The 11807-nt window shown below is 35.5% G+C and overlaps 1 protein-coding gene across 2 annotated transcripts; it reads left to right on the top strand.

The window, feature by feature from the left end:
* The first annotated feature begins 1589 nt into the window (after positions 1 to 1589).
* On the top strand, positions 1590 to 2862 carry LOC113278730. 2 transcript variants are annotated; one of them, XM_026527491.1, is made up of 3 exons: positions 1617 to 1712; positions 1951 to 2073; positions 2214 to 2862. In XM_026527491.1, exons 2-3 carry the CDS (start codon positions 2042 to 2044, stop codon positions 2656 to 2658), a joined length of 477 nt encoding a protein of 158 aa, XP_026383276.1. In that variant the 5' UTR covers positions 1617 to 1712; positions 1951 to 2041; the 3' UTR covers positions 2659 to 2862. The 2 variants fall into 2 exon arrangements, 1 of the variants encoding a protein (XP_026383276.1); XR_003325622.1 differs by lacking the exon at positions 1951 to 2073 and having other exon boundaries at positions 1590 to 1712.
* The last annotated feature ends 8945 nt before the right edge of the window (positions 2863 to 11807 follow it).

The following is an 11807-nucleotide window of genomic DNA, read 5'->3' as shown; positions in this document are numbered from 1 at the left end:
AAAACATATCCCATTTCCTTACTGTTTGGCTGCTTACATTTTATTATTGGGAATTGTTTGACCTGTTGGTTGGTTTATCTTATTATTGGGAGCCGAAACATGTCTAAAGAAACACCCCATGCAAATCTCTACGTACTAAAATACTAGTCTTTTTTCTCACAGAGGCAAAGCTCTAATGGAATCTTTATTCAACCCATATGGATATGAGCCACCTCACTGTATTGGAGGGTAACTAAAGACATTATTGCCTTGAATTTGGTTGCATGACTCTTCTTTCTTGAAGGACTCTGTTCTTGCTTTGATAAAGGCTTTTGAAGAAGTGACCAATTTTAAAGTGCCGAGCATTAACCTAACATTTTGCTATCGAATTGATTTACATGCGCTGGAACAATAGTCACACATGTCAATGTTAAATCTCTTGAATCCAATGTATAATACAAATATTACTCACCCATGGGGATGCCATAGAAAATAAGCATGTCGTCTATATCAAAAGTTGAGTTTTTCACCGTAACAATTGACCCATACATCACTGCAAGATTCAAAATTGTTGAGTTTGATTTGAAAGAACTACAGATGGACGTTAAATTCGAAAATGGTTTCTAAGCTGATCTTATCAGAAGCAATGAGTTAAAGAATAGCCAGATGACTCATTTACTTAACCATTACAAATGCTGTCTGGTAGTTTATAGCCTCCTCATCAAGCATAATGCCAACTGGTCATGACATTAATTCTATCAGACATCTTAAAGCATAAACACATCACCTTCAAACTTCACCTTTGTTTAAATACTACACTCTACACAATTGTTTCCCATCAAATAGTCCATCAGTTTCTTTTATCTTTGAACTAGTTTCTTCTCTTGAAACACTGTCCATATTCTTCTTCTTTCAAGATTTCCACCATGGAGTTTTTTAGGGCTAAAATTATGGCACAAAGTGGTGAAGATGATGAAAGGATTCTTGTAAATGATGGATTTCGCAATGTTAGTGTTGATAAAAGTAATTCGAGACAGCCGCTTTTAGTCTTTAAAGATTTTGGTTCTCAGGAAATCAGATGGATTGTTGACTTTGTTAGAGTTGATAACAAAACATTTGGATACAAAGATCCACCACAGTACGAGGAACAAGTAGCGAATGAAAATAATGTTGGAAGAAGGATAGTGAATGCAGACCGTTATACATTTCTAAGGTTTGAAGAACAAGAAGGCTTTGATTCAATATGGTAAGTTATTTCAACCTTAAAAAATCCCCTGTTTTTCATTTTTTGAAGTAATAATCTTCTGTTAATAGATAATTTTTTTTGAAGCAAAATGCTATTATGTTTTTTTATGAACTTTTTGGTGTTCTTGTGGCTGGCCTTTGCTCTGTTTTCTAGTATAAAGCTATGGCTGAAGTTACTGATTATTTTCCTTTTACTATTTTCCTTTTACTATTATTACCATTTTTTGTTTTTGTTTTGAAAGCATGATTTGGGGGTATTATAAATGGTCTCAGTTAATAATAGTAGTTGGGTGATGGATAATGATTTGACTGTACAGATATTAGGTATGTTAGTTCATCCATTTAATGCCTCATCATGCTATATAATTTAGAATGTGAACCAAGAAACTTATCATTTTCTTTTCCATTAAAATAAAAAAAAATGAAAAATTGATTTTCTGAGAGTTGTTGCATGTAAACTATTTCTCCAAATCGTTTGATTTCATATGGTATGCTATTTAAATCCTCATTGTTTTGTTATTGCTATGGATTCTTTGTTATTTTTCTTGCTGGTTCTGTCTTTGTTTTTTCTTTCTAGTCTACTAGTTAGGGTTTTTTGAAAAGATTAACTATGCCTAAGGTTAATGATTTTCTTTTTCTTCTGAAAAATTGAAAATGAAGGTGGATCTTTTTGAGAATTGAGTTTTAATATGATTTACTAATGGAGTATACTGAAATTCGTTGCAGAAGATTGTGTAAAGATGAAATTGGGATTTTATAGATGGTCTCGCTAAATGAATTTGGATTTTGGTGATGGTTGTCTGAATTTGTTGCATGCATGTGGTTTAGATTCTTTACAGATCCACAAATGTAATCAAGATGAAATATTATATTTCACCTGCTTCAAACATATGTTTAAAACTTTTTATTTAGGAGAATCCAAGTAATTTGAGTGTCTGCATGTATATGTCTAAAACTTTTGATTGTCTTCTTTTCCTCCTCTCTTGTAGGGCTTCTCTTCGGGACTTCGTAGGAGACTATATGCTTGATTCTAACAGTGAAGAAGATAGGAAAAATGAATTTTATCCCCAGGAATTACTTTCATGGCCTAAAGAATTCAGTAGCTGGAATCAAAAATTTGAAGATGTTAAGTCTCTCTGTGAGTTGCGCGGATCCGAACTACCCACTTTGGAAGAATATGATGCCGTCGAACGATGTGTTAATCAATGTTATCTCTCCATTAACCCATGGGGATGGAATTTAAACATTCCGGATACTTTGAAAGATGATTACGATGTTTTTCGTGATTTGATTCTCTGGGACAAGGCGAGGTTGGCTGGAAATTGGGTAGGGGCAAGAGCTTCGCTCCCAAGAAAACCAATGAATGAAGTTGTTGGGAAGTTTGATGATATCATGACAAGATTTATTGAATTGATGAAAAATGCAGACATCTGAAGAGGGTTAGTATCACCTAGGGTTCTCAAAATCAAATCATTATTCACTTAGGGTTTTATTGGAGTTGTTTTTATTTAAAGTTGAAAACTATGGATATCAGTAGTTTTATCTTTCTCAGAACAAGTTTGTTTGATTTTCAGTAGTTTTTCCTTTTGGTTTTAAGTAACAGACATATGATTTAGTAGTTTATTTGGTTTATTTACTTGCCGATCTAATTCACAGTATTCTCTTCTTCTTATGAAATTTGATTGGGAATCAAGGGAATTACAATCCAATCAAAATTTCAGTGAGTTAAGTCTTTGATCTTCAGTTCTGAAATCAAGGGATGTTAAACTTGTTCTCTGAGATTCTGAACAAGTTATCTTCCTGAACAATGTAGTTTGATTTGATCTTCTAGATTGTGTTTTAGTAGCTAAGCTTGAAATCATTTTGATCATTAGATAGAAATATCAAATTTTAGTACTAATTTCAGTATCCTCTTCTATATCAAATCACATTTGATTAAATCGTCTGAAGATATGTAGATTCTAACAAATCTATCATGGTATCCATCTAGTGCTTAAATTCCTCAAATTCATACTCATGTTTCAATTCTTGCTTCAAGACGATCCTCACCTGCATCGTCTTGAATGTCTTGCGTGGTGGAGCTGAGAGTGAAATTGGGATTTTGGAATTGGTGTTGATTCTAGTGTACAAGTTAAAAGTCCTATTTATTGAGTCTGTGCATAGCTCTGTGTGCAGCCTATGGTTAATTCTCCCATCTCCTTTTGATTTTTTATGTTGCTGAATAATGCCAGACCAATTCTTTTGTTTGATGGTTTCAATATTTGTTCTTGTTGACTTTTGTTAGATGGTTTAGGCCTTGATTATGGTTAGTGAGTTCATTATTGTGTTGGTACTAGATCCTTGATTCCTTGCTGGTTTGGTACCTGTCTGATGGTGCTGAGTTCATATTCCATATACAACTCCGGTGCAGCAATGGGAGTTTGCAGTTCTTGTGGTAAGAGTAAGGAAAGTGCAGCTCAGTTCATACTTTCTTCTTAGAATGCAACTGCTACAGCTGAGATCATGCTGATGCTTACTACACCTTGGTCCTTTGCTTCTTTTGGTACTCTGCTTTAACAAAGATTGTTCAGTACTACTAATGCTGTTTTTACACCTGCATCAACTGTTATTGCTATATCATGTGATTCTGCACCTATTTGTCCTCCTGTACTTCTCTCTTTCCATATATTCTGGAGTTGTTATTTCGCCTGTTCGCGCTCTCTATCTCTCACTATATCAACTACATTTCTATCGGTTGATATCTAGTACGGGTCATTATTTCATCGTGTGTGTGTATGTAGCTGTTGGTTTGTAATATTGCTTATTGTTTATCCTGGTCAACTCGTACTACGATTGCCACAATACCAATCAATTGCTCCCTCTGGTCTGTCATATTGTGTCAGCGTGTGCGTGTTTAGTACGGATATTTCTTTGTGCAACAAATCTGAGTTTGCAGGGTGATGTTGGTTACTGCTGTACGTGTGTGTGTGTTGCTTGGGTTCTTAGTGCAAATATTATTTGCTGCTGTTACGATAGTTAATGCTCTGCAACAATGTGCTCCCTACTCTGCCAGGCCTGCCTTCTATCCTGCAGTACATAACGCTTATTCTCTGATTCAACTTGTGATGCTGGAGCTAATGATGCTTATGGTGCTGAGTATGATTCCCAGTTCTGTTGGTTTTTGGTTCATATGCAGCGGACTTGAATTTTATTTGTGCCTCTGGTATGTGGTTCTTATGTCATCTACCTTTATTTATGCTGCAACACCATCTGCCATCATGCTTTATACCTACTGATACAAACTTGCAAGGTATACATCCACTGCACTTCTTCTGCGACTACTTTTTCCCTGCCACTACTGTTCAGGTTGCCTGCAACTATATACATGAACACCTACTGCATATTTTATACCAACCGTCTCTACTGTTGTGCTGAATTGTGTGTGTGTGTGTGTGTGCAATCTCAAGTGGTCTTTTACAGCCCACTTGAGATTGAGGGAGGGTAGTAATAGCATAAGAGAGTAGTGTCTCCAGAGATATAGATTCTAACAAATCTATCATATTATATAGAATGCACGAATTTAGAATGTTTCAAGAAACTTAAAAGATTTTTTCATTGTTTCGTCTCACCCTTATTCTTTACTTTCATAACTAGTATTAGATTTTAAGCCGGTTAAGCCATCTCACCTGAAACCATCCCCGTCTTGGGACAAGCATGAGAAAATTTTCTCTTTAATTTGGTGCAACAAGAAAGACGTGTTACCAGACATGCGGTCGTTAGCTATATTTTGTTGCATAGTTATTAGACATATCAATTACAGCCAGCTGATTTTGTCTCTACTGTAGTCTAGTCTAGCATGAATGAAGCTGGGGTGTATATATGATACATACAAGGCTTATTTCCCCTTTCAGTGAGAGTGGTGAGGAGAGACTAGTTTGGTTGTTGCTAGAATTTCTAATTTTCCTATGTATCTGAACTACTTCCAATGCAGGGGTCACAACCATCCCCCCGGTCTTGGGGTTACTATCATATCAATAAAAGTTATTATCGTTGTATGACATTATCCGGGTAAGCCTGAAACAGTCAAGTGAAACAAGAATCAAGAGCTATGAAGTAATGTGTAATGTAGACAAAGATAAGATGTAATCTAAAATTTGAAAATTCAATTAAACTTGTACAACAATTTATTTTTTTTTTATTTTTTTTTGATGAAGAAGAAGAATTCATTAGAAAAAGAGGGATAACAAGCTAAATAAAAATTACATCCCAATTACATAGAATACTACTTGAGATTTCTCTTAGAACTAGGATTACTCGGTGAAGCCCATGATAATAAAAGAGCCTTAGTATTTTGACAGAGTTGCACAATATTTTTGCTTCTATCTACGAACGTCCTAAGATTCCGTTCGTTCCATATCGTCCATAGGCCGATAGGCGAGCTGCAGGAATCAAAGACCATATATTTTTGTCATCTGCTTTTAAAGAGGATCAAGACTCCATCGAACTGAGTATGGTGGAGGGCCATAAACCAGAGAATGGAAGCAACGATCTCGAAATTTGCCTTGGTACCTGACAGTCAAAAAACAAATGTCTAACATTCTCCTCATCATTACAACATAACAAGCATTTGTTAACATGATAGTAACCCCATTATCAATGGTCACAATTCTGTCATGAGCAGCAGTTCAAAAAAAAAAAAAAGTTGATCTTGGATGGAACTTTATTATTCCAAATGGCTTTATGAGAGGGAACAAAGGACAATCAGTTGCTTGGTGTAATGCAGCGTATAAAGAGCTAGTAGAGAAGGTGCCCGTGCAGGATAGAGTCCGTCTTCTTCTATCAATTGCGTCACACAACTGTGGAGGTACAAAACCAATAAGATCAATGAGAGAAATCAGTTATTCAGCTTCAAGGTCAGAGAGAGCTCTTTTGAAATGAGATTGAGCCTTTTCTGTTCTACTAAGCTTGAATAATTAAAGAAGGAAATGCACATTTAAAAGCTTCATTTCCACACCAAACATCAAACCAGAAGGAGATTACTTCACCATTTTGAACAGATAAAGATGAATATTGAGAAACCAAGTCATCTTGATTAGCAATTGCTTTCCAGCAGGAAGACCCATATGAGTTATTTAACTTTATTGGGAAGCCATAAAGAATTAGAAGGACCATACTTTTCTTTGATAACAGAACACCACAGAGAATCTTTTTCATTGCCAAACCTACAAACCCATTTAGCAACAATTGCTTGGTTGAAATGTTTAAGATCCCTAAAACCCAAACCACCCTTATCCACTGGAGTGCATAGAAGTTCCAAACTGACCAAATGCTTTCTTTTTAGAGTGTTCACCATCATTCCACAAAAAGTCCATTATTTTCTTCTCAAGTAAATGAATGACAGAGGTTGGTGCTTCAAAAGTACTGAAATAATATAATTAATGGCAAATTGGATAAGACATGCTTGATGAGTATGGTTTTACCTCCTTTTCAGTCTGATTCTGTTCCAAGTTGCAAGCTTGCTATCAAACCTTTCCACAACGGGATCCCAGATGGCCTTTGTATTAGATTTTGGTCCAAGAGGCAGACCCAAGTATAAAATGGGTAGTTTGTCTGTCTGACAGCCAAGTTGAGATGCCCATGTGTCGAGAAGAGAAGTATCTCCCAATCCCACCAATCTTGTACAACATATTAGAGAAGTATAAACTGCACCCTGTTATGTCACTTTTTGTACTTTCCTGCATTTATTCATTGTGCATCAAAGCCAGATTTTACTGTTTCTTCTTCACTGTATCCTCTTGGTCTTTCAAAAAGTTTAAGGAAACAACAGGAACAGGAGTCACCTTGGTAACCCTCTCCCCAGGAACTCTTCTAGCCTAAATCTTGTTCTTAATTAGTATGATTAGTATGACAAAAAGCACTTCAGAACCTAACCATGTGAAACTTTAGAAGACAAAATTGATATCCGTATCATCACAGTGCTGGCCTAAAGTGAATTTTCGGTTTCATTCCAACCTGCCTTTACCGTGGAATTGAGCTAATCAGCAACATATCATATTGTTCTCGAGCTAGTCACATGTTGTTGGGAAAACCATAATAGGATCCCAATAGCGTGCAATACCACAGGAGTTGAGTGCACGACAGCAAAGTAAACGAGAGATACCTCGAGTTTAATACATCTAATAAGGGCTGCAACTGCTCACTAAACGTATACTGCATTTTGTAAAGAAAAGAACAATCTATTCAACGTCTAATGTTTACCATAATAATAAGATGTGGAAAAGCGACAGGCTTGTGGTCATTACATAAAAATAGATAGCAGAACTTTTTAAGTTCATTGTATATTTCATGTTGGGTGCAATAATCAAAATAAAGAAAAAATCAAATAAGCAAAAGTTATTGATACTTAGCTCCTTTATAATGAAAGTGATCGATTGACGAAACGAATGAGCTTCCCATATCTCCACAACAGCAACAAGGCAAAACTTTCGAAAAACAGAGTGAGTCACGTGTTCAACACGTTTCCCTTAAGACATTAGCGCCCGGATACACTCAAGAGTGATGCTATAGCCCTCACAGGACGGATATATCCAGAATAAAACACCCTACTACACCTACTACTCGCATATGTAGTAGATGCTCAACTTTTGCTTGGCAACTCCAAAAAAACCGTTAAGGAAAATCGCGAACTCTTAAGAAACGCTATAAAATATTTTCCATTAGGGGTCCCTCTAAAATATTAAGCAACCCCTTTCCCATAGATTTTACAAAAGTAGTAAATTTATTTATATAATGGAATGATACAACTTAAAAATAGGAACTCCCCGATGTGGGACTAAAAAGCTTATATAGTCTCTTAAAACAACTAAAATGTGGAACTTCCACAATGTGGGACTAATAAGTTTTTCATTCACAAAAGAAAACAATAAATTATAATTTTATTAAAACCTTAAAATCATTTTTTTAGTAATCGTTTTCCAACAATCCCCCACATGAATGAAAACTCAATAAAACACGAAAACACAGATAGATTTTGTTAAATCAACAACCCAATCTCACGACCCGAACTGACTGAACATACAGACAGATCGTGTATGTTGAAGTCATACTAGCCATTTCAACGTCCTCTCCCTCACACAACAATATGTTGACTCCAGGATCATACTATGGATTGCAAACAATCATAAATAGTATAGAGGGCTTTCATCTTTAGTTTCTCACAGGTGAGACTAAAGGTTTCTTTCACCAAAGTGAAAATGAATGATCTAGTGAACCCTTAGCGACCCTTAGGTCCTAAGTTCCAATAGTACCAAAACAACATGAAACCCATTTTCTCAAAATGAATTAATTTTTGATAAAAAAAACAAAAAACACATAAAAACGTAGGAAATACCATTTTAGGCAGAGGTGTCCATGAGGTCTTGAACCTTTGCTTAGTGAGATATTACCAGAATTACTTGATAGAGACAGTGAACTATGTCTTGAACTGCTAGCGTTTGATGTAATTCACGATAAAAACCACACAATGATATCTCCAAGGTTGCTGCCAAGCTCGTGCTGTTGTGTCCGTTTTGGCCATGGACGTATCATGTTTCTCAGAATGCTCTAGAGAAGCATCTCATATTCTCATAGGAAGCGACTCACTTCCTCATTCAGATAGGTGAATTACATCAAGAGTGTTTACTGCTACACCCCACTTCAATCTTAAATTGAAACTATAGAACTCATTAAGACTTATTAAAAAGTCATCCTCCACATGCAGTCACACTATCACGTCTACACCATAGGGAGGGGACAGAGAATGAAAATCTATGATAGTGTACCTTTACCCACCACAAATTAGTTGTCTCATTTGAAACCTTGATCACGGGATCTCCAGTCAGCAAGGTTGAGTATTCTTCATTGCAAGTTTAATATATGAGCTTAAGCCCCAACCCTCTCGATGCATTTTTAACCATCTCTTTGTACAAACCTTTCGTCAAAGGTTGCGCGATATTCTCCTTGGACTTTATCCAATCAATCAAAATAACGCCGATTGAGATTAGTTATTTCTTAGCTTTAACTATTATAGCTTGGCTAACACAATGTATAGATATAGCTGGAACATGCCTATGCCAGAGAAGAATGTCTTCTAAAAAGTATCTTAGGCACTCATCCCCCTCTCGTGCTTTATCTAACGTATTACTCTCAAATTCCATAGTGAATTGAGCTATATGTCTGTTTGGAAATAATCCAAAAACAAACCTTCCTGCTAGAGTGAATACATATCCACTCGTAGATTTAGACTCCTCTGAGTCAACTATCCATTTTGCATCACAAAGTCCTCAAGGATAGCAAGTTACCTTTCATAAATAAAACAAAAGGTAATAGAGTATTTTAGGTACCATATGTCTGGACTCTTACATTTCATTAAATTCATGAGACATCCTATAACTCTTGAGTATTCAAGTTAAGATACTTCATTACCCATATTTTTCTCGAGTCTAACAAGAAGAATCGTATGGAGTACATGCAGGCTTACAATCATACTGATTGTATCTCATAAGAACAAATTCAACATAATGAGAATGACTAAGACTATAAATGTTTGATTATCTTCTAACCCTCGTCCCTAAGATTATATCAAAAGAACGTAAGTCTTTCAAGTCAATGTCCTCATTCAGTGCATGTTTTTAGTGGAATTAATCATATATATGTTTGTATCAAGTATAAGCATATCATCAACATACAAGCATACAATCACACAGGCATCCTTAACAAGTTACTTTTAAATATACTTGTGAGATTCATTAACTTAAATCCACTACTCATTATCACATGATCAAATTTTTCATGTCACTGTTTACATGCTTATTTGAAAACCATATAAAGATTTGTTCAACTTACAAACTTTGTCTTCACAACCTTTCACTACAAAGTCCTCAGGTTGGTCTATATAAATTTCTTTATCTAATTCACGGTTTTAGAAAAGCTGTCTTAACATCCATATAATATATCTCCAAGTTGTTTATGGTAGCGATATCAATTAGCATCTCAACAGAAGTAATTATCGTCACAAGTGAATAAGAATCAAGGAAATATACACCTTGTTTTAGTTTATAGCCTTTAGATACCAACTTAGCTTAATATTTTTCACAGTTCCATCTACCTATCGTTTTCTCTTAAAGACTCATTTACATCCCATGGTCTTACTCCCTGGAGGTAAACTAGCAAGCTCCCAAGTCTGGTTCCGACGGACTGAGTCCATTTCACTAAATGAAGCTTCTTACCAGAATGGAGTTTCAGTAGATATCAAGGCTTCTTTACAAGTCTGGGGCTCAGACTAAGCTAGGAATGTTATGAAGTCGGTTTCATAAGAAGTCTCAAGTCTAATTATTTTACTTCTCTTAGGCTCACATCAACTTCATCTTCCTATAAAATAAGTTCTGACTATTTGAAAATAAATCTAGGGGATCAACAACACATCTCTAATGAGGTACAAGTTTAGAATAAACATGTTCAAAGAACTCAGCATCCTTAGATTCCATAATAATATTCACACAAAAGTCAGAAAAAATCAGAACACACAACCAAAAATCTATTTGTATAAGTATACTCAGCATACACTATACGAAAACACAATCAACATTTTTGGTTGCAATCTAGTTCTTTTAGGAAGAGGAATTATAATCTTAGTCAAACACCCCCACACTTTGACGCATTCATAAAAAGGTCATCTACCTTTCCATAAATCATATGGAGTTTCATCTGATCCTTAAAAGGGTACTTTATTCATGATATACTAGTTAAGAGGACTGCCTCCCCCCACAAGGCCTCATGTAATCCTTAACTAATCAACATGGTAATTATCATCTCCTTAAGGATACAATTGTTATGTTCAAGGCTTCTAATTGGTTTCCAACTTCAAGTTTATACATATTAAGGCTTCTAAGGCGTCATCCTTATCCCTAAGCAAGTATAAAAGGTAGTACCTCGTACAATCATCTATGGAAGTTATAAACCATCTTTTACCATAGTGGTTTTGGGTTGAAATCATGTCAACTAGGCCTAACTGAATTAATTCTAAAGGCTTAAAATTACTCTAAACATTTGTGCTAAAAGGTTTTATAGCATATTTTGATTCTTCACAGATTTCACCTTTGTGTTCAAAATCCAAACTAAATTTGGGTACGCAGCCTATGCTAGCCAGTTAAGCATTGACTTATAAGTTTACGGTTCCAAGTCCACCACATAAAAAAATCAATCACACAAAGAAAGCATAGGAATCAATTATGTTCACATCATCAATTTTTCCGTTAAGCTTATATAGACCCAAAGTCCTATAACTCTTGCTTAAAATATCACTGCCTAGTTACAACAAGTTTTCCAGATTCAATTAAGATCTTAAATCTTTTTCCATCTACAAAAGAACAAGATACAAGATTTTCGCATATGCTCGGAACATGAAAACTTCATTCAATGTGAGAATATTACAGATACGAGCTTCTGCTCGACCTTTTCCTTTTATGCAACCTCTATTGCAGATGAGTTACTCAATAAGAGTTTCTCGACATCCCCTATCCTATGATAGGAGGTGAACAGGTCTCTGTTTCAACAAACATTCTTGG

Source organism: Papaver somniferum, chromosome 1 (assembly GCF_003573695.1).
Source record: "Papaver somniferum cultivar HN1 chromosome 1, ASM357369v1, whole genome shotgun sequence".
Taxonomy (NCBI): Eukaryota; Viridiplantae; Streptophyta; class Magnoliopsida; order Ranunculales; family Papaveraceae; genus Papaver; species Papaver somniferum.
This window is presented reverse-complemented; position numbering and strand designations above follow the sequence as displayed.